General features: G+C 49.4%; 2 protein-coding genes across 2 annotated transcripts; both read left to right on the plus strand.

The window, feature by feature from the left end:
* Window positions 1-313: 313 nt before the first annotated feature.
* On the plus strand, window positions 314-11,734 carry LOC128899712 (olfactory receptor 14A16-like; the record flags this gene model as incomplete). The annotated part of the gene is made up of 2 exons (XM_054179393.1): window positions 314-766; window positions 11,702-11,734. Coding segments are annotated over 2 exons (486 nt in total), but the record flags the coding sequence as incomplete, so codon positions are not given.
* A 405-nt stretch (window positions 11,735-12,139) lies between these two features.
* LOC128899713 (olfactory receptor 14A16-like) lies at window positions 12,140-27,115 on the plus strand. The gene is made up of 2 exons (XM_054179394.1): window positions 12,140-13,030; window positions 27,047-27,115. Exons 1-2 carry the CDS (start codon window positions 12,140-12,142, stop codon window positions 27,113-27,115), a joined length of 960 nt encoding a protein of 319 aa, XP_054035369.1.
* The last annotated feature ends 413 nt before the right edge of the window (window positions 27,116-27,528 follow it).

The raw sequence follows: 27,528 nt of genomic DNA on the forward strand, positions 1-27,528 counted from the left end.
CCTGCACTTCTGCCTCTTCCTGGCCATCTACCTGTCTGCCCTGCTGGGCAATGGCCTCATCATCACCACCATAGCCTGGGACCACCACCTCCACACCCCCATGTACTTCTTCCTCCTCAACCTCGCACTCCTTGACCTGGGTGCCATCTCCACCACTGTGCCCAAGTCCATGGCCAATTCCCTGAGGGACATCAGGGACATCTCCTATGCAGGATGTGTTGCTCAGCTCTTTCTCTTTCTCTTCTTCATTTCAGCAGAGTTTTATCTCCTCACCACCATGTCCTACGATCGCTATGTTGCCATCTGCAGACCCCTGCACTATGAGACCCTCCTGGGCAGCAGAGTTTGTGTCCACCTGGCAGCAGCAGCCTGGGGCTGTGGGTTCTTCCATGCTCTACTGCACACAGCCAATACATTTTCCCTGCCCCTCTGCCACGGCAATGCTGTGGAGCAGTTCTTCTGTGAAATCCCCCAGATCCTCAAGCTCTCCTGCTCCACATCCTACCTCAGGGAACTTTGGCTTATTGTGGCCAGTGCCTGTTTATTCTTTGTCTGTTTTGTGTTGATTGTGGTGTCCTATGTGCAGATCTTCAGGGCAGTGCTGAGGATCCCCTCTCAGCAGGGACGCCACAAAGCCTTTGCCACCTGCCTCCCTCACCTGGCTGTGGTCTCCCTGGTTACAAGCACTGCCTCCATTGCCTACCTAATGCCCTCCTCCATCTCTTCCCCATCTCTGGATCTGTTGGTGTCAGTTCAGTACTCAGTGGTGCCTCCAGCAGTGAACCCTCTCATCTACAGCCTGAGGAACCAGGAGCTCAAGGCTGCCCTGAGCAAACTGCTCCCTGGATGCTTTCAGAAGCAATAAACTCTTTTGCAGAGCAGTTCTGATGTCACTCAGTGCAGACCCAGCCTGGCTTCTGTAATTTTTAGTGGTGGTAAATTTTTCTTGTTGATAATGTTGTCATTCCTTTTCTAACTCACTCTCTGCTTTCCTGACCAAGAGTGTGTACAACAGGACCTCTGTTCTTGCTTTGGTTAAAATAATAAAGAACCTTTCTTTAACATTCTTTTTTCCTGAGATCCTTCCTCCAAGCTTTCTCTGGAGCTTCAGGGTCTGGTCCTATGTCCAGAGTTTGGGGAGAAAAGAGTTCCTGCACAACATCACTGCCTGGAAGCACCAGAGCTTGGTCTCCAGGGCTGTTTCCTTTCCTCTTCCAGCCTCTCCTGTGTCAGTTCAAGGCCTGAGTGCTATGGCAGCTCGGTCATTTTTCTGCTGCATGCCAGTCCTGTGAGCACAGGCAGGGACAGGCCATGGGAATTATTCTGACTGAGCTGGCCCCCAAGAGCAGTTCCACAAAGACAGATGATCTGCTCAGGGCAGAGTCTGAAGGCTTAGGGCTTCATCTAAATTTTCTCTCCAGAGCAGACTGTGGTAGGTTGAAAGAGGGCTTAGCTCTCCCTCCTCCACAGAGTAAGAAACCACAACTAGCCCAGTCGAAGAGCAAAGCATTTACAGGCATATATGGAAAGCAGATTATATATAACACAATATATACAGGTATTTACAATATATACACAGAAATATACAGCAAAGAGAAATAACACAACAAAAATCCCTCCCCCAGGAGGAATCCCCTCCCTGTAACCCCCTCTCTCCCACCCTACCTCCCTTTTTCCCCAAAAAGGGGTTAGAGAGAAAGAAAGGCAAGTTATTAAGGGAAAGAGTTGTTAGTAAGCTTCAAAAGCCCATGCAGGATTAGTTTTTGCTTATCTGAAGGCCAACTCCAGCAGTTTGCGAAGAAGCAGGCAGGGAGAACAGGCTGAAACCCAAACTCCCCCAACTCCCAAACCGAACTGAACTGAGGAAAAAAAAAAAAATTCCAACTGCTCCACAATCTAAAGTTGCATTTTATCCATGCACCAATGAAATTCGTTTAGAATATCAGAATGTTTTGGTTCTAGTACCGAAAACATTTAGCCAGTGTGTCTCAGCACTGTTTGTTCTTAAAGGCACAGCCTCAAACGGTCACAGTCCACCCCTTTCTAAACAATTTCATTGGCTGTTCGTACTGTCCATCCAATCCAGAACAATATTTACAGTTTGTAAGTCAAGTTCATAGTCCATTCCGGCTATACTCAGATGTAGATGATTCAGAAGTCCAAGAAAATCAAAAATCAAGAAAATGGAAAACAGTTTGTCTCTCCGCAGACAAAGCGAAGAAAAGGGAAACAGGGAAACAGGAACACAGGGACTCTCAGCTGACTCAGGGCTCTCAGGGTTCTCAGGGTTCGTGCACTGTAGATTCCTCAGGGATTCTTCCTTTGGGCGTGTTGTAGCTGTACAACAGTCTGAAATTAAACTCTTTCAGCTAAAGTTAAATCTCTTTGTGGAATACACTGAATTCGAACATTCTCCTGCATTACCCAATAAGTGTGACCCGGACCTTCTGCTGAAACCACCCCTCGGACAGGTTTAGCCTCTCCTGAGGGCGAAAATACCCAAACAGTTTTACCTGACAGGTTCTCTTCTCTAACAACAGGAACTCTATCACCTTCTACTTTCTGTAGCAGATCTGAATGTGCCGGTCCAGCTCGGTTCACTGAACCTCTACTATTCACCAGCCAGGTTGCTTGTGCTAAATGTTTCTCCCAGTTTTTCACAGATCCACCTCCCATGGCTTTGAGAGTGGTCTTCAACAAACCGTTGTAGCGTTCAATCTTCCCTGCAGCCGCTGCATAGTAAGGAATGTGGAACATCCACTCAATACCGTGCTCTTTTGCCCAGCTCTTTACAAGGTTGTTCTTGAAATGAGTTCCGTTGTCTGACTCAATCCTCTCTGGAGTGCCGTGTCTCCATGGGATCTGTCTCTCCAGACCGAGAATGGTGTTGCGTGCAGTTGCGTGTGGAACTGGGTAAGTTTCCAGCCATCCAGTGTTTGCCTCTACCATAGTAAGCACGTATTGCTTACCAGAACGAGAGCGTGGTAGAGTGATGTAGTCAATCTGCCAAGCTTCACCATACCTGTACTTTGACCATCTGTCACCATACCACGAGGGCTTAATTCGCTTTGCCTGCTTAATAGCAGCACAAATGTCACAGTCATGGATGACTTGTGTGATAGCATCCATGGAAATGTCTATGGATCTGTCACGAGCCCATTGGTATGTTGCATCTCTGCCCTGATGTCCTGATGAATCGTGAGCCCACCGAGCTAAGAATATCTCACCTCGGTGTTTCCAGTCGAGATCAAGTTCAGAGTCCTTGTCTACTTGAGAAACTCTTGCAGCTAGATCTGCCTGATGGTTGTGCTGCAGTTCCTCAGTAGCTTTGCTCTTAGGAATGTGAGCATCAATGTGTCTCACCTTCACTGGAATTCTCTCAACTCGATCAGCAATGTCTTGCCACAGGTCGGCTGCCCAGATGGGTTTTCCTTTCCATTCTTTTTCCAGTCCTTTAGCCAACCCCATAGAGCATTGGCTACCATCCACGAGTCGGTGTAGAGATAAAGCTTTGGCCATCTCTCACGTTCAGCTACGTAGAGAGCTAGCTGGACAGCTTTTACCTCTGCAAACTGACTGGACTCTCCTTCTCCATCCTTCGCCTCTGCAACTCGGCGTGTTGGACTCCACACTGCAGACTTCCACCTTCGCTTGTTCCCGACGAGATGACAGGAACTGTCTGTGAACAAAGCATATTTCTTTTCATCATCTGAAAGGTCATTGTAAGGAGGAGCTTCCTCAGCACGAGTTACTCTCTCCTCTGGAGGTTTAGTACAGTTGGCATCTTCAGGCCAACTTGAGATCACCTCCACCAGACCAGGTCTTTCAAGATTTCCCATTCGAGCTCTCTGTGTTATCAGAGCCATCCACTTGAACCAGGTGGAATCTGTAGCATGATGTGGTGTGGAACCTTTGCCTTTAAATATCCAATTCAAAACTGGCAATCTGGGAGCTAAGAGAAGTTGTGATTCAGTTCCAATCACTTCAGAAGCTGCTTTCACTCCTTCATAGGCAGTTAGAATCTCTTTCTCTGTTGGAGTGTAATTAGCCTCTGAACCTCTCTAACCTCGACTCCAGAAACCAAGAGGTCGTCCACATGTCTCACCTGGGGCTTTTTGCCACAAGCACCAGGTTGGACCATTGTCACCTGCAGCCGTGTACAAAATGTTCTTAATGTCTGGACCATCTCGGACAGGTCCCAGACCCACTGCTTGAACTACCTCTTGCTTTATTTGGTCAAAGGCTGCTTGTTGTTCATGTCCCCAGTGGAAACTGTTCCTCTTTCGAGTCACATCATACAGAGGTTTCACGATCTGACTGTATCCAGGAATGTGCAGTCTCCAAAATCCCACTATCCCCAAGAAACATAGAGTTTCTTGCTTGTTCGTGGGATTTGCCTTGGTAGAGACTCTGTTTACCACATCCACTGGAATGTGTCGGCGTCCATCCTGCCACTGCACTCCCAGAAACTGGATCTCTGTGGTAGGACCTTTCACCTTGTCTCGCTTGATGGCAAAACCTTCATTCAGAAGAATGTCCATGATTTTGTTACCTTTCTTGAAGACTTCCTCAGCAGTTTTACCCCAGACGATGATATCATCGATGAACTGGATATGTTCTGGAGCACCACCTTCCTCCAGAGCATCATGCATCACTGCATGACAGATGCTTGAGCTGTGGATCCAGCCCATTGGCAGTCTGTTGAAAGTGTACTGGATTCCTCTCCAGGTGAAAGCAAACTGAGGCCTGCATTCCTCTGCTATGGGAATAGAGAAGAAGGCATTAGCAATGTCTATGGTAGCATACCATTTGGCCTCTTTGGATTCCAGCTCATACTGGAGTTCCATCATGTCTGGTACTGCTGCACTCATAGGTGGTGTTACTTCATTCAGGGCTCGGTAGTCCACTGTCAGACGCCAGTCTCCATTCGGCTTTCGCACAGGCCACACTGGACTGTTGAAAGGTGAATGAGTTTTGCTGATGACTTTCTGACTCTCCAACTGACGAATCAGATTCTGAATGGGCAACAAAGAGTCACGGTTGGTTCTGTATTGTCTGTGATGCACAGTCCGAGAAGCAACCGGCAATTTAATGTCCTGAATCTTGTGTTGTCCCACAACTGTAGATTCATCAGAAAGTTCAGGTCTAGCAGACAGTTTCAGCTTTTGTCTATCAGTTTCTACAGAAGCTACTCCAAAAGCCCATTTGTAACCTTCAGGGTCCTTGAAACGCCCTTCTCTCAGAAAATCAATTCCCAAAATACAAGGTGCATCAGGTCCGGTCACAACTGTATGCTTCTTCCACTGTTTACCAGTTAGACTTATATTAACCTCCACTTTACTTAACTCTTGAGATCCACCAGTGACTCCCAGAATAGTTATGGACTCTGATCCCTGATAATTTGATGGCAATATGGTGCTCTGAACTCCTGTGTCAACCAAGGCCCTGTACTTCTGAAATTGTGAAGTGCCAGGCCACTGGATGTACACATCCCAATAGATTCTGTTATCTCTATTACCCCTCTCCTCCCCCTGGCAGGAGGCAGGGCACCCCTAATTATGGGGAACATGTCCACAGGTGCAATGAGCACACTGTGCAGTGTTAGAACTGGAGCCACTGTTGGAGCTACTAGAGTTGTCCTGGGGAACTGTGGAAGTAACAGCTACCCTTGTGGTATTGCTACCTCGGGTTCTGCCACTTTGCAGTTCCCTCAGTCTCCTGAAAAGATTAGAAGTTGGTTGGCCATCCCACCTGTTCATGTTCTCACCAAACTGATCACACAGGGTAATCCAAATAGTCCTACGTGACTGCCTTGGTGGTCTGTTTTGGTTTGGTCTGTTTTGGAATGACCTCCTTGGAGGACGTCTATTCCTCACAGCTGAAACCTGCACCCACCTGGAAGAAGAATTGGAGTTATCTGTTTGTGCCAATTGGGATATGGTGTTTTTAAATTCATCCTTCAGCACTTTCATGCAATTCTCTAATTTTCCAGACAGAGTTTCAATGGCTGAAACCAAAGAAACACGTGTCATGCTATCATCCAATTGTCTCAATTGATCAGTGAATTGGCCAACCGTAGGAGGAGCTCCACCATAATTTCTTGCTACAATTCTGCTTGCCAGAATGTTTGCATAATTAGAAGGAGCAAGCTTGATGAGCTTTTTAGCAAGACTGTTTCCTACAGGAACATCATCAGGATTCAGAGATTCATGTTCACCATAGAGTATCTCTCTAACAGCAAATTCTCTCATACGCTTAATTCCCTCATCTATGGTAGTCCAGGGCTTAGGATTCCATGGAAGATCATCTCGGGAAGGGTATCTCATGAGAACCGCCATTAGAAGGCGTATCCACAGATTAACCTTACCGAGAGCCTTGCCTAGATGTCTATCTATTCCATTATCCTTTGAGAGAGTTCCTAGCTGAGCTGCTGACTTGTCTCCAACCATTAGAGCTGGAGCACCTGTATCATAACATCTACCAAGCCAAGTGAGAGCTGGTTCCTTATCTGCTCTGAAGTAATCCTTACGTACATTTCTAAGTTCCTCACGTGGTGAAGAACAGTCAGATATATCATCTTGTTCTTCTTCCTTGACCTCCTCTTCCTCAACTTGTGGTCCAAACAACTTTTCTGTCACTCTCTCAAGGATCCCTTTAAGCTGAGAAGCACCACCACTAGCTGCTGTCCTACCAAGAGCTGCATCTCGATCCTCTGATGATCTCAATAACTCAGCTATATTTTTAAGACAAATTTTCTCTTCCTCCCCAGCAGAAGAACCTTGCTGTGCACCCCCATCAGCTCCTGAATCAGCTTTAGGCTTACCACTCCTTGTTGTTAAAACTGCTACTTGCTTTACTGGAGCTGTGTTTGGGTTTACAGCTGCCTTATCAGAAGCTGATAAGCTTTGAGACAGATTAGCTGCTTTGGAGGATGCTTCCGCTCCTGCCATGGAAGAAGGAGGAAATGACTTTGCCTCGTTAATGGTGGCAGCCAGGGACGTGGGAGCTGCCATGTTTGGAGCTGTTGCAGCCCCTGGCTGCTTGTCAGAATCAGCAACAGTGCCGTTCAAAGCTGCCTTCCAGATTGACTTTTTAGCTTTATCTTCAACTGACACAGATTCTCCACTCTCCTCATCACTAGAGATCTCTGGGGTCGAATTAGCGCTATGCTTCCTTCTCTTTGGTCTATGCTTAATAACGAAACAAGCCTTAGATACCTTCTTTTCCCGGTACAGTGCATATAACAAGTACATAATCACTATCACCAGCAGCAGATTCACACACATCGAATAAATCACCTTTGGATCCCAGCCATCACTTAAAATTACTCTTTCACCTACTGGAATCTTAAACTCCTTTATCTTGATTGGCAGAGTGGTAGACATTGTATTTCTGTATCTATTAAGCCAAAAGAATCCCAGGCACTGGTCACAGAGAAGCTGAATCTTATACTTAAACCATAAATATAATTTATACATTAAGTACCTGCCTAAGCGATCACAGATCAATCCTAGAAAATCCTTATAGATCAGGACAGAGCAAATTGAGATGACTAGATGCTCTAAAATCCAAAACACTTTCATGTTTGCAACTCTGACTCGAGCAGACAATCAGTCAAGCAATTTTTGCCCTGCTTCTGGACAGCAATTATCCACAAGCCCCGAGCTGGGCGGCCAATAAATTATGTGGTGGTGAGAGAAAGTTCAGTTCTCCCACACACACACAAAGAAACCACAGCTAACTCAGTCAGAAAAGCAGAGATGAATTAAAGCTATATTTACAAGCAGGATGAAATGCAGATGGATTAATACACAATATACAGTATTTACAATATATACAGAAATACACAGCAAAGAAAGTAATACAGAACAAAACTCCCTCCTCCAGCCAGAGGAGGGTGTCCCCCCCCGTACCCCTCTCTCCCCCCCCACCTCCCTTTTTCCCCAAAAAGGGTTAGAGAGAGAGAAAAGGGAATTATTAAGGAGGAAGTTCTGTTAGCTCAAAGCGCATGCAAGAATTAGGTTTTTTTCTTATCTGTTACTCAAGGTTAACTCCGTCCAGCAGCTGTTGCTCAGAAGCAGACAGGCTGAAAAGACAGACAGAACAGAACTGAACTACCTGAGATTCAAACTGAACTAAAACTTAAAGTTGCATTCTACCTATCTACCAATGAAATTAGTTTAGAATATCTGAATGTTTTCAAAACATTCAGCCAGAGTGTTCCAGCAACTGTCCCTTTCTTAAAGGCACAGCCTAAAACCTCAGAGACTGAGAAGCAGTACCTGAGTACCCCCAGGTCCCTCTCCGCCTGGCCACTCTCCAGCCACTCTGCCCCCAGCCTGTAGCACTGCATGGGGTTGCTGTGGCCGATGTGCAGATATATATTGGCTGTTAGGCATTGCCTGATACCCCTGTGTCATCCTGGTTTAAAACATCCTTGCTGGATAGTAGTCTTAGGCTGTGAGTAGAATCTCAGGAATAATGTGATTTACTGTATTCTGAATGTCCCCTGGTACTCTGCTCTGGTGAGGCCACAGCTCAAGTGCTGTGTCCAGTTTTGGGCACCTCAATCCAAGAGAGATGTGGAGGTGCTGGAGCCAGTGCAGAAGAGGGCAGGGAAGCTGGGGAAGGGCCTGGAGAATAAATTCTGATGAAAAGTGACTGATGGAGGCTGAGGGAAGACCTTGTGGCTCTCTACAGGTGCCTGAAAGCACATTGTGGAGAAACCTTGATGTTGGTCTCTTCTCACAGGTAATTAGCAGTAGAACAAGAGGGAACAGCCTCAAGCTGCAGCAGGGGAGGTTGGGACTGGACAGTATGAAATATTTTTTGTCACTGAAAGAGTGGTCAGGGACTGGAATATGCTGCCCAGGGAGGTGGTGAAGTCCCCAACCCTGGTTGTATTTAAAGGTGGTTTGGATGTGGTGCTTGGAGATATGATTCATGGGTGACCCTTGTAGAGTAGGGTTCTGGGTTGGACTTGGTGATCCTCAGAGTCTTGCACAACCTGAATGTTTCTGTGAGTCTGAGACACTTCTACCAATTTCTAAGACTGTTACTGATTCTATTTGCTGCTTTTAGCCAGTAGTTTATTGTCCCTGTGCTGGTAGATGGCATCATACATATGCCTCACTTGCTGAAACTTCATCTTCTGTTCAGTCAGCCAGGGTTGTTCTTGGAGGGGTTTGCACTTCAGAGGCTGTGTAGACTTAATTTATCTTCTAAAAACTGTTTGTGCATTCATCCCAGCTCTTGAAGGGAAAGAGCTGCAGGCATGGGACAGTTTAGGAGAGGCTGCAGGAGGGATGGCCAAGGGCTCTGGCAAGGCCAGTGGCCCAACAGGACCAAGGTCTTGGGCTCCTTGGCTCTGGCAGTTGCCTCTGCCACCAAGGCCTGTGAGGAGAAATCTTTGCATTGAGGCTTTGAGGTTCTTCTAGTCCAAGGGCAGTGGTCAGGGCTTGGCCTTTCTGCTTCCTAGACCAAAGGCAAGTTTTTCTGCCCTGTACTTTGCCTTTGTCTCCCTGCAATCCTGGCCTCTAACAAGCTGCTCTAACAAGTCCCTGGGGAGCCTTTGTCAGTAACAAGCCTCAGTGAGGCCAATCAGTGCTTCAAGGTACTTTGGAGTTTGCTTCTGCCTTGGACTTGTTGAGAGGCTTCTTGGCAGTACCTTGGCAGAGTCTCCTGGCAGTACCTGAGGATGATGTAATCAGCCCCAGATACTCCATGGGGCTCATTAAATACTGCTGAACCTCTAATTATTGCCAAGGTTTCTGCAGATAATTGGAGAGGCTTTTATTGCACAAAGCATCTCATGAAGAGTACAGTTCATTACTTTTCAGCAGCAAACCACAGCAAAATCTGTCAAGGTCCCACCCTGGTCACTGCTCACCCTCACTCCCCACTGCTCCCAGCAGAGCCCTGAGCCAGAGGTGAAGGACAGGATCTGCCTTGCCAGGGGCTGGGGCTCAGGGCTTGGCCCTTTGCAGCAATGAAACCCCTCCAGGTTTCCTCAGCAGCAGAGCCACCTTGAGCTGCTTGTCCTGACCTGTCAGCACTGCCTCGGTTCTCTGCTCTCACCACAGCCTGGAGATGCTTCAGTGCCTCCAGTGATGCTTCCCTTGCATCCACTGTCTCCTTCTGCTCTAAGCAGACCCTGGGGACCCTTTCCCAGTATGCTTCACTGGGACCCATTAACAGTAGAAGAAACTTCAGAGTTTGAATCTGACTTTGACTTCTGGAGAGGTTTCATCAGCTTCTCAGTCTCTGAGGTTCATGGACTTGGCACCAAAGCCACCAGAGGGCTCCTTTAAAATACCTGGGCAGGTTCTGTTGTGCTGAGCTGAGCCAGGCTCCTGGGCTGGGGGGAGCTGCTGGCAAGCAGACAGCGCTGCAGAAGAGAGCTCTGGCCAGGAGCATCTCCTCTGCACAGCACAGCAGGGCTGAGGACACTGCCAGAGGATCTCAGGGAGATGAGGAAGGCAGAGAGAGCTTCAAGATGGCCAGGACTGGAAGGATGCTGAGAGCTCACGAGAGGAGAAGTCACTGCAGTCACTGACATGGTGAGGCTGTGGGTGCAGGGCAGTGCAGGTACAGTTCTGGGAGGCATTTCCTAAAGCTGACACAGCCACAGCTGATGCTGGCTGTGGGGAGAAGCTGTGGGTGGCAGGAGCCAACCCTGGCAGTGCAGAGCAGGGCAGGGTAGGGCAGGGTCCTTCTGCTCTGCAGAGGCTGCTGTGTGGGTCAGGGCTGCTCACAGCTGCAGCTCAGCATCAGGAATCTTCCAAAGGTTTGTTTCAAGGACAAGGTCCAAGCAGGGTCTACTCTAAAGAGAGAAGAGTTCCTGAGTCTGTGTTTGCAGTTTCCTGTTCTGAGGACAAGGGAAAGTGGGGAGTGAAGGAGAGGAAGCAAAGGACCATTCAAGTTGGAACAAGTCCTTGAAACTGGGGAGGTGTATCCTGGAGTGGTCAGGAGGTCTGCTGGGAGCCTCCTAAAGAGCCTTCAGCCTCTGCCTGTGGACAGCACCAGCAGCACTCTGGCTGGACTCATCAGGATGCCTCCAGCCAGTGCCCTGCAAACAGGCAGGTTTCTGTAGGTGAGTGCAGAGGGGCTGGGCTGGGCTCTATGAGCAGGGCAAATCCATCACCCAGCACACTCCTGCCAGGGTGAGAACCTCCAGGCAGCAGGGATCTGATCAGGGAAGGGGAAGAAACTGAACCCAGCAATGTTGTGGGAGGGAGCATTCAGACATCTCCATCTCATCCCCTCCACGCCAGACTCTTCTTATGAGCATGGCCCTTGGCCTCCTCTTCCCCCCAGAAAAGCCTCTGCCCTCAGGGTCATGGGCTCCAAGGTGTGAAGCACCTCCTCTGCAGCCAGAGCTGCAGCAGAGGCAGAGCTGCCATAGGAGAGGAAATGCCACTGGGTGTTGCAATGAGCCCTGAGTGTGCTGGGCTGCAAGTGTGGTGCTGAGACCTTGAGAGAGGCTGAGACACTGAGTGGTCTGTGGGGGATCCCTCTGCTCTCAGCAGTGTCTGGTGACTTTTCAGGGGGGCAGGGGAGTGTGATCACCTCCAGCTCAGCAGGGCACAAGCCCAGAGAAGTGGGGAAGTGGCAGAAGGGCCAGAGCAGCTCCCCTCACTCTGCTCTGAGCCACAGGCAGCCTCTTGCCTTGCAGGCTTCTGCTCTCTCTGCTCCTCCCAAGGGCAGCAGAAATGCTGTGTGTGAGAACTTGTGACAGCCATGACCACTCTGGGGGTGAGATGTGGGCAGCTGGAGTACAAAAGCCTAAAATATTCAGGAACTGCCTTTTTCTACCCTCTCTCCTTAGCACTGGGAGATGCTGAGAAGCCTTTCTGCTTTGGGACCCTTTCCTCTTAATGTGGACACCAGAGCTTGCTGCTGCCTCCACCACTCCCCTCTGCAGAGCAGGACTGACTCAGCAGCAGGAAGCAGGAAGAGTCTCTGCTCTTCCCTGCATGCTCAGCCGGCACAAAAGAGTCCAGCAACAGAGCTGGAGGGAGGTGTCCTCAAAAAGAGAACTTAAGACTCTATCAGGGGCTGAGAAATGGCTTTGGTTGTGCTCCATTGACTTGTGACTGCCTTTGCCTTTTGGCTACTGCACTGTGCACAAAGGGCACAAATGTCCAACAGCAGCTCCATCACCCACTTCCTCCTCCTGCCATTCCCAGGCACAAGGCAGCTGCAGCTCCTGCACTTCTGCCTCTTCCTGGCCATCTACCTGGCTGCCCTGCTGGGCAATGGCCTCATCATCACCACCATAGCCTGGGACCACCACCTCCACACCCCCATGTACTTCTTCCTCCTCAACCTCGCCCTCCTTGACCTGGGTGCCATCTCCACCACTGTGCCCAAATCCATGGCAAATTCCCTGAGGAACACCAGGGACATCTCTTACACAGGATGTGCTGCTCAGGTCTTTTTCTTTCCCTTTTTCATTTCAGCAGAGTATTTTCTCCTCACCACCATGTCCTACGATCGCTACGTTGCCATCTGCAGACCCCTGCACTATGAGACCCTCCTGGGCAGCAGAGTTTGTCTCCACCTGGCAGCAGCTGCCTGGGCCTGTGGGCTTCTTGATGCTGTGCTGTACACAGCCAATACATTTTCCCTGCCCCTCTGCCAGGGCAATGCTGTGGAACAGTACTTCTGTGAAGTCCCCCAGATCCTCAAGCTCTCCTGCTCCACATCCTACCTAAGGGAAGTTTGGGTAACTGTCATTGCTGTCTCCTTAATATCTGTCTGTTTTGTGTTCCTTGTGGTGTCCTATGTGCAGATCTTCAGGGCAGTGCTGAGGATCCCCTCTTATCAGGGACACCACAAAGCCTTTGCCACCTGCCTCCCTCACCTGGCTGTGGTCTCCCTGTTGCTCAGCACTGGCATGTTTGCCTACCTGAAGCCCTCCTCCGTCTCCTCCCCATCCCTGGACCTGGTGGTGTCAGTTCTGTACTCAGTGGTGCCTCCAGCAGTGAACCCTCTCATCTACAGCCTGAGGAACCAGGAGCTCAAGGCTGCCCTGAGCCATCTGATCCCTGGATGCTTTCAGAAGCAATAAACTCTTTGTCTTCTCCTGCAGAGCAGTTCTGATGTCACTCAGTGCAGGCCCAGCCTGGCTGCTCGACTTCTGGCTGCTGCTGGTGCTGTTCCCCTTGGGAGAATGTTGTTGCCACACAAATGTCTTTCTTCAGACCATTTCTGGTTCAGTGTTGTTCTGTCTGGTGTGACCCAGAGGCTGCAGACATGAGGAGCTGTGCTCCCTGTGTGTTCAACACAATAAAGAGCCCTGCAGGGAGTTGTTTCTCTGAGTTCCTTCCTCCAAGGCTTTTGTGGAGCTGCAGGGCAGTGCCTGTGTGCAAGGGTGGAGGGGCAGAGTCCCAGCACAGCAGCAGTGCCAGGGAGCTCAGGAAGACTGTGGCAGCTCTGGGACTGCAAGCAGGGACAGGCCAGGGCAGCTTCGGGGACAGAGCTGTGCTCCAGAGCAGCACTGCCAGCAGCACAGGAGGTCTTCCCATGCCTTCATATGCCAGCCCCCTCCCATTACAGACTGCACCTACTCTGCATACTCTGACCCTATTCCAGTATAGACTCAGTCCAAGCATGGTTCCTTTAACTCCTCCCAGTACAGATGTGGCCTCATCCCAGTACAAACTGGATCCTACTGTCCTCTAGCACTGCAGCCTGGGTCCCATCCCAGCATAGAATGTATCCCCTGGCTCCCTTCCAGTACCATCTGCATCCATCCCAGTACAAACTGCACACCCTCATGCCCTCCCAGCACAGCTTGGACTCTGTCCCAGTCCAAACAGGATCCCTTTCATCCCTCCAGGTACACATTGGGCCTTGTCTCAATATACACTGCATCCCTTTATGCACTCCCAGTACAGACTGTATTCTATCCCTGTACAAGCTGCATTCCCTGACCACATTCTAGGACATTCTGGGCCCTGCACAGCACAATTTGAGATCATTTTAACCCTTCCCAGTACAGACCTGGTCACATCTCAGTACAAACTGCATCTCCTGAACACCTCCCAGCTCAGATGTGGTCTTATCCCAGCACAAACTGCATCACTTTGCCATCTCCCATACAGTTTCCTGTACCATTACAAAGTGCATCCCTTGGACCCCTTCCCAGTCCCAGATGCACCCAGCACAGCACAAAGTGGATATCTTGATCCCAGGGCAGCTGTGGCCTGATCCTGGTACAAATGGGATCCCATTGCCATCTCCCAGCACACTCTGAGTCTCATCCCAGTACAAAGTGCATCTCCTGAAACCCTGATTCCATCCCAGCACAGACCAGGACCCATCCCTGCCAAATGATCCCCTGATGCCATCCCAGTTCAGACTGGGGCCCCCTCCAGTTACAAACCTCTTTGAGTAGTCCCAGTACAGACTGGGCCTTGTTCCAAAACAAGCTGAACCCCTGGTCCCCTGCCAGAGCAGACATGGCCTCATCCCAACACAATCTGGATCATCTTGCTCCATCCCAGTACACTTTGGGTCCCATTCCAGTACAAAGTGGATTCCCTGGTGCCTTCCCAGTACCTACTGCAACCCTCCACATGTTAACTGTGTACTCTGGTTCCAACCCAGTACTGACTGGGCCCACTTCCAGTACTAACAGCAGCCCTTGGTGCCTCCTAGAAAAGTCTTTGACACCTCTCAGTGAAAGATGACCCCATGGCCCCTCCCAGTAACACTGGGCCTTGTCTCAGTGCGTTCTGAAACCTTAATCCTGTCCCAGTACAGACTGGGCCCTTCCTGTCCAAACTGGATCCCTGCAGTCTGGGGCTCCCCCGGTCAAGAGAGACAGAGATCTCCTGGAGAGAGTCCAACAGAGGCTATGAGGATGAGGAAGGGACTTGAACATCTCTGCTGTGAAGAAAGAGTAAGAGCCCTGGGGCTATATAGTCTGCAGAGGAGAAGCCTGAGAGGGGATCTGATCAATGGCTATCAATATCAGAGGGGGCTGTCAGAGGAAGGTGCCAGGCTCTTGGCAGTGGTGCCCAGTGACAGGACAAGGAGCAATGGGTACAAGATGGAACACAGCAAGTTTCACCTCACCATGAAAAGACTCTTGTGTGCTGTGAGGGTGCTGGAGCCCTGGAGCAGGTTGCCAGTGAGGTTGTGGAGTCTCCTTCTCTGGAGGATTTCAAACCTGCCTGGATGTGTTCCTGTGTGACCTGCCCTAGGTGATCCTGCTCTGGAAGTGGGATTGGACTGGATGATCTCTGGAGGTCCTTTCCAATCCATAATATTCTGTGATTCTGTGATTTAAGTCCTCCCAGTACAGGCTGGGCCATATCCAACACAAACTGCATCATCCTATTGTCGCTGTATAGGGGTCGGGGTATGGATAAGGTGACGGTCTGCGCGACAAGAATCAAACACAAGCAGAGCATCTAGAAGGCAAAAAAAGCCACTGATTTATTCCAGCACACAACTCATATATCGTGTGTATCGTTAGTGTGGCTGCCTGCAATTGGTTAATGAACTTTTCTCAAGATTCTCATGGGTCAGCGATAGCATTGTCATAGTTACTTGTTAAGCTAGTCCAGGTGGCCTCACATCTTATCTTGCAGTTTCTCCTTCCCACTCATTCTGTCCAGGGAGTTTCCAGATTCTCATGGGAGCACAGAGATGTTTTCTCACCAAAGCTCTTCCAAGGGTTCACAGATACATCACAGTCCCCCACAATTCCCCCTTTTTGTTTTTCTGTTACAAATGTCGCTTTGATCATCTGCTGCAGGGCCCTTTGCAACAGATTAATCAAACAGGGCAACATCAGTAACATTACAGTCACAATCACAATAACTCAGTCTTAACAATCAAAATAAACCAGCCAGAAAATCCCCATCCTTTAAACGATCCTTCAAATCCTTTACAATCATGACCCTGAACTAATAGCAAAAATTCTATCACACCCCTATTTTACAGAGGAGCATGTTGAACAGAACCCACACCAGGCAAGAGTTAAAATACACTAAGAAACACACACACAAAATATTCCTTTTGAACTCAAAGGTTCAGTCTTCTCGGCAATGTCCTTCCATCTGTTCACCGGAACACCCACCATGCAGGTGCTGAAAGGAGTCATAGGTGTTGTTACTGAGAGGCACAGCATATCTTGTTTTAGGATGTTAGCAAGTATGACCCACACATTCTTCTGTGGTAGCTTTGGAATCTGCATAACTCTTGCAACAGTCAGTGTCCAGAGGGTGATGAAAACACTGGTCGAACCCATCTTGCTGGAACTCAGCATGGTCCAGAATCTGTTGAGACACAAGCATACCCTCGTCCCCAAGTTATTAAATGCAGTAGATATTAAAGCACATATTTGCCCAACATAATCAGCATCAATTACCACTACATGTACATCTATTCCTTGAAGGGTGCCACTAGATCATCCTATTAATAAAGCACTGAGCCCGTTACCAATTGGCCCCCAGGCATCTAAAGGCACCTTGTGTGTCTTTGTGTCTGAAATAGTTATTACATCGGCTGTGGATACATCCATCCCTGCTGACCCCCTTGTGCTGGCTGATAATTTGTCGCACAAGGTTGGACCTGCTGGGCTAGATACGCCCTGGTTGGAAATGGGTTGCTGATATTGGGGGGTATTTGTGTCATCACGCGCCCTTTTGTGTTCTTTTTCCCGTTTCCCTGCAAAGGCTGACCACTTGCATGACATTTAGATTTGCAGTGCTTGGCATAATGACCAGGTTTACCACAACGAGCACAAGAAGAATTTTTCAAGTCAACTCCCAGCTGTGCTTTCACTTGCTTACAATTAGCTTTCACATGCCCCTCTTTCCCACAGCTGAAACACCTTACTGGGCCTCCTGATTTTAAGGCAGCTGCAAGTGCAGTCATCTTAATATCAGTGCTGCCGACCTTCGAACAGGCTGTTACCATATCAGCTACAGAGGGTTCACCTGGCAATGCTTCAATAATTTTTTGGCAGTCAGTATTTGCATTGTCTTTCGCTAATTGACGACACAAAATTTGCCTGAGATTCTCATCATCAACTTGTTTCTCAATAGCAGAGAAATCCTCTCTACAAACTGCAGAAACGGTTCCTTAGTGTGGTGGTTTGAAAGGAAAGGCTCTGCTTTCCCTCCCCCACTGAGAAAGAGACCACGGCTAAACCCAGTCGGAGAAATGGGATTATATTTTACAAGGAAACAGATTCTATGTAACACAACAAACACAGGTATTTTACAATATATACAGGAATATACAGCAAATGAACTCAACCAGAAACCAGACCCCTCACAGAGGGGGCTTCCCCCTGTGCCCCCCTTCACCCCCTACCTCCCTTCTCCCCCAAAGAGGTAGAAGAAGAGACAAGGATGGTTAGCAGGACAGGGGAAGAAGCGGACAGGCATGTTACAGGGAGTGAGTTAGTTCTTATCTCTTGGCAAGAAGCCCAGAAGCAGATCCAGCCAAAAGGGACAGCGAAGGAAGGAAGACTGAAAGTTCCCAGCTCCCCTGGGTCCAATCTCTCCTCCCACAATCCTACCAATGAAATTCGTTTAGAATACCAAAATATTTTACAAACATTTAGCCAGTGTGCCCCTTTCTTAAAGGCACAGTGTCAAACAGCCACAGTCCACCCCTTCTAAACAATTTCATTGGTCGTTCGTACTGTCCATCCAATCAGAAACAATATTTACAGTTCGTGAGTAAAGTTCATAGTCCATTCCGGCTATACTCAGATGTAGATGATTCAGAAGTCCAAAAAAGTCAGGAAATAGGAAAATGGAAACCAGCTTGTCTCTCTGCAGACGAAGTGAAGAAAAGGGAAACAGGAACACAGGGACTCTCAGTTGACTCAGGGCTCTCAGGGTTCTCAGGGTTCGTGCACCGTAGATTCCTCAGGGATTCTTCCTTTGGGCGCGTTGTAGCTGTACAACAGTCTGAAATTAAACTCTTTCAGCTAAAGTTACATTTCTTTGTGGAATACACTGAATTTGACCATTCTCCTGCATTACCCAATAAGTGTGACCCAGACCTTCTGCTGAAACCACCCCTCGGACAGGTTTAGCCTCTCCTGAGGGTGAAAATACCCAAACAGCTTTACCTAACAGGTTCTTTTCTCTAACAACAGGAACTCTATCACCTTCTACTTTCCGTAGCAGATCTGAATGTGCCGGTCCAGCTCGGTTCACTGAACCTCTACTATTCACCAGCCAGGTTGCTTGTGCTAAATGTTTCTCCCAGTTTTTCAAAGATCCACCTCCCATGGCTTTGAGAGTGGTCTTCAACAAACCGTTGTAGCGTTCAATCTTCCCTGCAGCCGGTGCATAGTAAGGAATGTGGAAAATCCACTCAATACCGTGCTCTTTTGCCCAGCTCTTTACAAGGTTGTTCTTGAAATGAGTTCCATTGTCTGACTCAATCCTCTCTGGACTGCCGTGTCTCCATGGGATCTGTCTCTCCAGACCCAGAATGGTGTTGCGTGCAGTTGCATGTGGAACTGCATAAGTTTCCAGCCATCCAGTGTTCGCCTCTACCATAGTAAGCACGTATTGCTTACCAGAACGAGAATGTGGTAGAGTGATGTAGTCAATCTGCCAAGCTTCACCATACCTGTACTTGGACCATCTGTCACCATACCACAAGGGCTTAATTCGCTTTGCCTGCTTAATAGCAACACAAATGTCACAGTCATGGATGACTTGTGTGATAGCATCCATGGAAATGTCTATGGATCTGTCACGAGCCCACTGGTATGCTGCATCTCTGCCTTGATGTCCTGATGAATCGTGAGCCCACTGAGCTAAGAATATCTCACCTCGGTGTTTCCAGTCGAGATCAAGTTCAGAGTCCTTGTCTACTTGAGAAACTCTTGCAGCTAAATCTGCCTGATGGTTGTGTTGCTGTTCCTCAGTAGCTTTGCTCTTAGGAATGTGTGCATCAATGTGTCTCACTCTCACTGGAATTCTCTCGATTCGATCAGCAATGTCTTGCCACAGGTCGGCTGCCCAGATGGGTTTTCCTTTCCTCTGCCAACCATTCTTCTTCCAGTTCTTTAGCCAACCCCATAGAGCATTGGCTACCATCCATGAGTCGGTGTAGAAATAAAGCTTTGGCCATCTCTCACGTTCAGCTACGTCGAGAGCTAGCTGGACAGCTTTTACCTCTGCAAACTGACTGGATTCTCCTTCTCCATCCTTCGCCTCTGCAACTCGGCGTGTTGGACTCCACACTGCAGACTTCCACCTTCGCTTGTTCCCGACGAGACGACAGGAACCGTCTGTGACCAAAGCATATTTCTTCTCATCATCTGAAAGGTCATTGTAAGGAGGAGCTTCCTCAGCACGAGTTACTCTCTCCCCTGGAGGTTTTGTACAGTTGGCATCTTCAGGCCAACTTGAGATCACCTCCACCAGACCAGGTCTTTCAAGATTTCCCATTCGAGCTCTCTGTGTTATCAGAGCCATCCACTTGGACCAGGTGGAATCTGTGGCATGATGTGGTGTGGAACCCTTGCCTTTGAACATCCAATTCAAAACTGGCAATCTGGGAGCTAAGAGAAGTTGTGATTCAGTTCCAATCACTTCAGAAGCTGCTTTCACTCCTTCATAGGCAGCTAGAATCTCTTTCTCTGTTGGAGTGTAATTAGCCTCTGAACCTCTGTAACCTCGACTCCAGAAACCAAGAGGTTGTCCATGTGTCTCACCTGGAGCTTTTTGCCACAAGCACCAGGTTGGACCATTGTCACCTGCAGCCGTGTACAAAATGTTCTTGATGTCTGGACCATCTCGGACAGGTCCCAGACCCACTGCTTGTACCACTTCTTGCTTTATCTGGTCAAAGGCTGCTTGTTGTTCAGGTCCCCAGTGGAAACTGTTCCTCTTTCGAGTCACATCATACAGAGGTTTCACAATCTGGCTGTATCCAGGAATGTGTAGTCTCCAAAATCCCACTATCCCCAAGAAACTTAGAGTTTCTCGTTTTTTCCTGGGATTTGCCATGGTAGAGACTCTATTTACCACATCCACTGGAATGTGTCTGCGTCCATCCTGCCACTGCACTCCCAGAAACTGGATCTCTGTGGTAGGAACCTTCACTTTGTCTCTCTTGATGGCAAAACCTGCATTCAGAAGAATGTCCATGATTTTGTTACCTTTCTCGAAGACTTCCTCAGCAGTTTTACCCCAGACGATGATACCATCGATGAACTGGATGTGTTCTGGAGTACCACCTTCCTCCAGAGCATCATGCATCACTGCATGACAGATGCTGGAGCTGTGGATCCAGCCCATTGGCAGTCTGTTGAAAGTGTACTGGATTCCTCTCCAGGTGAAAGCAAACTGAGGCCTGCATTCCTCTGCTATGGGAATAGAGAAGAAGGCATTAGCAATGTCTATGGTAGCATACCATTTGGCCTCTTTGGATTCCAGCTCATACTGGAGTTCCATCATGTCTGGTACTGCTGCACTCATAGGTGGTGTTACTTCATTCAGGGCTCGGTAGTCCACTGTCAGACGCCAGTCTCCATTCGGCTTTCGCACAGGCCACACTGGACTGTTGAAAGGTGAATGAGTTTTGCTGATGACTTTCTGACTCTCCAGCTGATGAATCAGATTCTGAATGGGCAACAAAGAGTCACGGTTGGTTCTGTATTGTCTGTGATGCACAGTCCGAGAAGCAACCGGCAATTTAATGTCCTGAATCTTGTGTTGTCCCACAACTGCAGATTCATCAGAGAGTTCAGGCCTAGCAGACAGCTTCAGCTTTTGTCCATCAATTTCTACAGAAGCTACTCCAAAAGCCCATTTGTAACCTTTAGGGTCCTTGAAACGCCCTTCTCTCAGAAAATCAATTCCCAAATACAAGGTGCATCAGGTCTGGTCACAACTGTATGCTTCCTCCACTGTTTACCAGTTAGACATATATTAACCTCCACCTTACTTAACTCTTGAGATCCACCAGTGACTCCCAGAATAGTTATAGACTCTGATCCCTGATAATTTGATGGCATTATGGTGCACTGAGCTCCTGTGTCAACCAAGGCCGTGTACTTCCGAAAGTGTGAAGTGCCAGGCCACTGGATGTACACATCCCAATAGATTCTGTTATCTCTATTACCCCTCTCCTCCCCCTGGCGGGAGGCAGGGCACCCCTAATTATGGGGAACATGTCCACAGGTATAATGACCACACTGTGCAGTGTTAGAACTGGAGCCACTGTTGCAGCTACTAGAGTTGTCCTGGGGAACTGTGGAAGTAACAGCTACCCTTCTGGTATTGCTACCCTGGGTTCTGCCACTTTGCAGTTCCCTCAGTCTCCTGAAAAGATTAGGAGTTGGTTGACCATCCCATCTGTTCATGTTCTCACCAAACTGATCACGTAGAGTTATCCAAATAGTCCTACGTGACTGCCTTGGTGGTCTGTTTTGGTTTGGTCTGTTTTGGAATGACCTCCTTGGAGGACGTCTATTCCTCACAGCTGAAACCTGCACCCACCTGGAGGAAGAATTGGAATTATCTCTTTCTGCCAATTGGGATATGGAATCTTTGAACTCTTTCATGCAATTCTCTAATTTTTCCAGACAGAGTTTCAATGGCTGAAACCAAAGAAACACGTGTCATGCTATCATCCAATTGTCTTAGTTGATCAGTGAATTGGCCAACCATAGGAGGATCTCCACCATAATTTCTTGCCACAATTCTACTTGCCAAAATGTTTGCATAATTGGAAGGAGCAAGTTTGATGAGCTTTTTAGCAAGACCAGCTGCCACAGGAATGTCGTCAGGATTCAGAGTATCATGGTCACCATAGAGTATCTCTCTAATGGCAAACTCTCTCAGACGCTTAATTCCCTCATCTATGGTAGTCCAGGGCTTAGGATTCCATCGAAGGTCATCTCGGGAAGGGTATCTCATGAGAACCGCCATTTAAAGGCGTATCCACAGATTAACCTTACCGAGAGCCTTGCCTAGATGTCTATCTATTCCATTATCCTTCGAGAGAGTTCCTAGCTGAGCTGCTGACTTGTCTCTGACCATTAGAGCTGGAGCACCTGTATCATATCACCTAGCAAGCCAAGATAGGATGGGTTCCTTATCTGCTCTGAGGTAATCTTTATGGACATTTCTAAGCTCCTCCCTAGGGGAGGAGCATTCTAAAATGTCATCCATCTCCTCCTCTGCTCCTTCTTCCTCAAGTTTCTGTCCCCATAATCCTGCTGTCACTCTCCTGAGGATGTCTTTAAGCTGGGAGGCACCAGCACTAGCTGCTGCCCTAGCTGCATCTCTGTCTTGCGGTGATCTCAGTAACGCAGCTATATCTCTAAGGTGAACCTTCTCTTCATCTCCAGCAGGCCCTTTCCTAGCAGAGGTTCCCTCACCAGGATCAGTCTCCTGCTCTTTTCCTCCATTAGCTCCTGGATCAGCTTTGGCCTTTCCACCTCTGGTCTTTAAGACTGCCACTTGTTTAACTGGAGCTGTGTTTGAATTTACAGCCACTTTAATAGAAGCTGACAGGTCCTGATCTAAACCAGCCGCCGTGGGGGCCCCTTCCGGTCCTGTCATGGCGGACGGAAATGACCTTGCCTCATTACCGGTCACCATCTTGGGAATGGGAGCTGCCCCTGGCTGCTTGCCAAAGTCAGGGAGCAGAGCATTCAGGGCAGCCTTTCCAATAGGTTTTGCTATTTTCCTAACTGACGCAGATTCTCCCCCTTCCTCGTCACTCGAGGGCTCTGGGGCAGATTTAGAGAGACGCCTATGCTTCCTGGATTTTTGTTTAATCATAAAACATGGTCGAGAAACCTTTTTCTCTCTATGTAGAGCCCACAGCAGATAGACATTAATTATCAGCAACAGCAGGATTACACCCATCAAATAAATCACCTTAAGATCCCAGCCAGCACTTAAAGTTACTCTTTGACCTCCTGAAGCGTGAAACTCCCTTATCTCGATTGGCAAAGTGGAAGACGTTCTGTTGCCGTAATTAGTGAGCCGAAAAAAAAACAAACAGTGTTTATACAACAGCTGGATCCTATGCATAAACCACAAATAGATTTTACGCACTAAATATTTACCTATCTGGTCTAACATCAATCTGATGCAGTACCACTAGACCAACATGCCACAGACCTAGAAGAATGAACGTTCTAAAACCCAGAGCACCTTCATTTTGTTTCTCCGGCTGAGACAAGCAATAAATCAACTTAATTACTTAATTACCCGGCCCCACGTTGGGCGCCAATAAAAAAAAAAGTGTGTGGTGGTTTGAAAGGAAAGGCTCTGCTTTCCCTCCCCCACTGAGAAAGAGACCACAGCTAAACCCAGTCAGAGAAATGAGATTATATTTTACATGGAAACAGATTCTATGTAACACAACAAATACAGGTATTTTACAATATATACAGGAATATACAGCAAATGAACTCAACCAGAAACCAGACCCCACACACAGGGGGCTTCCCCCTGTGCCCCCTTCACCCCCCTACCTCCCTTCTCCCCCAATAGAGGTAGAAAAGAGATGTGGATGGTTAACAGGGCAGGAAAGGAAGAAAGGCCTGGCACAGGGAGTCAGTATCTTATCTTAGTTGGCCAGAATCCCAGAAGCAGATCCAGCTGAGGGACAGCGAAGGAAGGAAGAATGAGAGAAAGTCCCAGCTACCCTGGGTCTAACAATCTCACCTCCCACAATTCTACCAATGAAATACGTTTAGAATACCAAAATATTTTACATTTAGCCAGTGTGCCCCTTTCTTAAAGGCACAGCGTCAAAGGGCCACACCCTCCCAGTCAGCCCTTGGAATCATCTCCCCAGGGCAGTGGTGGATTCCCCTGCAGGGCAGAGTTGGAAGGCTCAGCTTGGCAGGGTCCGGTGTCAGCTGGCAAGGTTGGAGCAGCTGAGCCTTGGGGTCCCCTGCAGCCTGGCATTGTGTGCCAGCAGAGCTGTGCTGCTGGTTTGGAGAGCACTTGGAAAGCTTCTGGAGCATTGGTGCAGAGTGTGCAACACATCCCTGAGCCTAGAAACTCCCTCAGCTCTCTGCAGAATGAACTCTGCAGAGCTGGAAGAGCTCTCCAGGGCTTTGGCAGAGGTTTGGAGGAGTTGGGAAGGGATTTTGGTTCTCCTCCTCCTTGTCCTCTTCCTTGACCTCCTCTGCCTCATCTTTTTCCTGCTCTCCCTGGAGGCTGCCCTTAGACTCCTCGAATCCTGGAGTGGTTTGGGTTGGCAGGGAGCTGCAAAGGTGATGCAGTCCAAGCCCCTCTGCAGTCAGCAGGGACATCCTGCACTAGCTCAGGTTGCCCAGAGCCCTGTCCAGCCTGACCTTGAACCTCTGCAGGGCTGGGACCTCAAGCCCCTCCCTGGGCAACCTGTTGCAGTGTTCCAGCAGCCTCCTGGTGCAGAACTTGTTCCTCCCCTCCAATCTCAATCTGCTCTGCTCTGGTTTGAAGCCATTGCCTGTGGTGCTGTCCCTGCAGGCTTTGCAAAGAGTCCCTCTGCAGCCTTCTTGTAGCCCCCTTCAGGTACCAGAAGGTCACTCTTAGGTCTCCCCAGAGCCTTCTCTTCTCCTCTGCAGGCTGAACACCCCCAGCTCCCTCAGCCTGTCCTGGTAGCAGAGCTGCTGCAAGCCCCTGCTCATTTTTGTGTCCCTCCTGTGGGCCCTCTCCATCAGGTCCCTGTCCTTCCTGTGCTGAGGGCTCCAGAGCTGGCTGCCGTGCTGCAGGTGAAGCCTCAGCAGAGCAGAGCCAAGTGCCAGGATGGCCTCTGTCCATCTCTGGCCCTGCTGCTCTTGGTGCAGCCCAGGCTGCCCTTGGCCTTCTGGGCTGCAGGCTCCCCCTGTCTGTTCCTGTGCAGCTTCTTGTCCAGCAGCCCCCCCCAGTCCTTTTGTGCAGGGCTGCTTCCTATCCCCTCCTCCCCCAGCCTGTGCTGCTTGTGAGGATTGTGCCAGGCCAGGGGCAGGACCCTGCCCTTGCTCTTGGTGAAGCTCAGGAGGTTGCCCTGGGCCCCCTCTGCAGCTTGTCCCCTTGAGCTCCTCCAGCTTGTTCTGCAGGGGATTGCTTTAGGTTTCAGGAGGCAGAGAGGCTCTCTTTGAGCCTTGTGAAAGGAGTTGCTGCCAAGCTGTGCCCAGAGGGTTGGATGGAATTGGGCAGTTCCCATGGCTGTGCTGTTCAGAGCTGCATCCTGCAGTGCAAAGCATCAAACCCACAACAATCCATAGTGCGCCTGGGCCACGGGACCCAAGCAACCTGCCTAGGCCAAAGCTGCCTGCAGAGCTCCACCAAACCAGGCCAGAGCCTCAGGCCCCAAATGCCTTCCCCCTCCCCCATGCCTCTCTGCCTCTCCTCCCCCATGCCCAAGAGCTGCAGTTACAGCTTCTGGTAGGCAGCTCCCAGGTGAGCCAGGCTGCTCCAGGCCGCAGTTGGCAGCACTGCCAAGGCCTCAAAGCTTCTCTGCAGAGAGAGATCCCAGAAGATGTTGCTGGGAGCAGAGAGGAAGGGCAAAGGAGGTTGGAAAGCCTGTGCTGTTTCTTTGTAGAGAGTGGGTGCAGGCCTTGTGGGAATGAAGTGAGATAGATGACACTTTGTGGTGTCCCTCTGGACTCTGCTGTCCCTTCTGGAGGTCTCTGCTCTCTGGTGTAAGACATCCCAGTGCCTTCCACCCACCACAGGGATTCTCCTCAATGCTCTCATCCAGGGGCTGCTGTTGGGCCCTACTGGTTGTGCAGATCAGCCCTGGAGACTTGGTCAGACCCTGGGGACTCTGAGAGGGCAACAAGTGAGTGGAGATGGAGCAATGGGTGGAGAGATGGAGGGTGAAGGTTGCAGGGGGTGGGAGGGCTTAGTTCAGCAGCTGTGAGGCTCTGCCTGGCTCCTGCCTCCAATGGTGCTGGCAGCAGCTGACCCCAGAAGCTCAAAGCCCCAAACCGTGTGTGGTCGTTTGAGGCTGTGCCTTTAAGAACAAACACTGCTGGAACACACTGGCTAATGTTTTTGGTACTAGAACCAAAACATTCTGATATTCTAAACGAATTTCATTGGTTGATAAACAAAAATTCAGCTTTAGATTGTGAAGCGGTTGGAAAATTTTTTCCTCAGTTCAGTTCGGTTTGGGAGTTGGGGGAGTTTGGTGTTTCAGCCTGTTCTCCCTGCCTGCTTCTTCTGCGAACTGCTGGACTTGGCCTTCAGATAAGCAAACACTAATCCTGCATGGGCTTTTGAAGCTTGCTAACAACTCTTTTCCTTAGTAACTTGCCTTTCTCTCTCTCTAACCCCTTTTTTGGGGAAAAAGGGAGGTAAAGGGGGGAGAGAGGGGGTTCCAAAGAGGGGATCCCTCCCTGAGGGAGGGATTTTTGTTGTGTTATTTGTCTTTGCTGTGTATTTCTATATATATATATTGTAAATACCTGTATATATTGTGTTATATATAACCTGCTTTCCATATATGCTTGTAAATATATAGCTTTTGCTCTTCGACTGAGTTAGCTGTGGTTTCTTACTCTGTGGAGGAGGGAGAGCTAAGCCCTCTCTCAACCTACCACACCGTGCCTGGCTCAGGACAGTCCCCTGAGCCCTCCTGACATCCAGCACAGCCCAAGCAGGCACTCAGGGCTCCTAGTCCTTCTTTTGGGGAGTGGGCAGCAGAGAGGTGTGTGCAGGGCAGAGCTGAGCACAGAGTTGGTGTGGTGGGGCAGAGCCAGGGAGGAGAGCTGGGGCCAGAGCAAGATGTGCTGGTAAATGCAGCTGCAGGCAGCAGAACCCTGGGCAGGCAGTGGGAGGAAGCTACAGGGAAGGACTGTGAGTGGCTGTGTGGAGTCAGCTGTGTTGTGGTGCTGGCCTGCAGCTGTGTGTTGGGGGCTGTGTGCTGGGCAAGGAGCTGAGTCTGCACTTGTTGAGGCCTCCCATCTTGATCAGCCCTGGCTGTGTGCTGTGGCTGTGCTGCTGGGCTTGGGAGCTGCCCCCAGCAAGGCTGAGCTGTGCTGCCTGGTCCTGGGCAGTGCTGAGCCATCCCTTGCAGGTCAGTGCTCTCCTCTGAGCCCTTTGCTTCTCTCTTGCAGTGGCTGTCCCTGTGTGCTGGGGAAAAGCAGAGTTTGCAGATCTGCCCCTTGGAGCAGGCCAGCAGGTAAGGAACCCAGAGTGGGGCAACAGCAGGGCCCTAGCTCCCAGGGCAACTCTCAGTCTCTTCCATCCACTCCTGCCCACCACATTTCACCTCTCTGGGGCCTCTGAGGCACATGAAGTGTTGTGGGAGTCTGGGAACTCCCCAGGCTGGGGGGGGGGTCAGTTGTGTGGCAGGAGATGATGTTAGGGTTGGGATATGGAGGGTGGTGGGAGAGGGTTGTGGTGGTTTCATGTTCCTTGGTCAGTGCTGCTGCCTCCATTGTGCCGGAAGTGGTCAAAGGACAGGGCCTGGGCCAGGAACCACCCTGCCAATGCCACCAGGCCCGAGGAGAGTGGGATAAGACCACTTGTAAGCCCCAGGGCACTGATCACAGGAACCTGGGGTCTCAGCACAGCTATTAGATGTCTCATCCCATAA

Source organism: Dryobates pubescens, unplaced genomic scaffold, assembly GCF_014839835.1.
Source record: "Dryobates pubescens isolate bDryPub1 unplaced genomic scaffold, bDryPub1.pri scaffold_34A_arrow_ctg1, whole genome shotgun sequence".
NCBI classification, from domain to species: Eukaryota; Metazoa; Chordata; class Aves; order Piciformes; family Picidae; genus Dryobates; species Dryobates pubescens.

Bases quoted from the DNA above. Each gene is read 5' to 3' on its own strand.
- LOC128899713 (XM_054179394.1), top strand. From the start codon at position 12,140: ATGTCCAACAGCAGCTCCATCACCCACTTCCTCCTCCTGCCATTCCCA. The intron at 13,031-27,046 runs GCCCTGAGCCAT...TCTCTCTTGCAG, and splicing joins GGAACCAGGAGCTCAAGGCT to TGGCTGTCCCTGTGTGCTGG.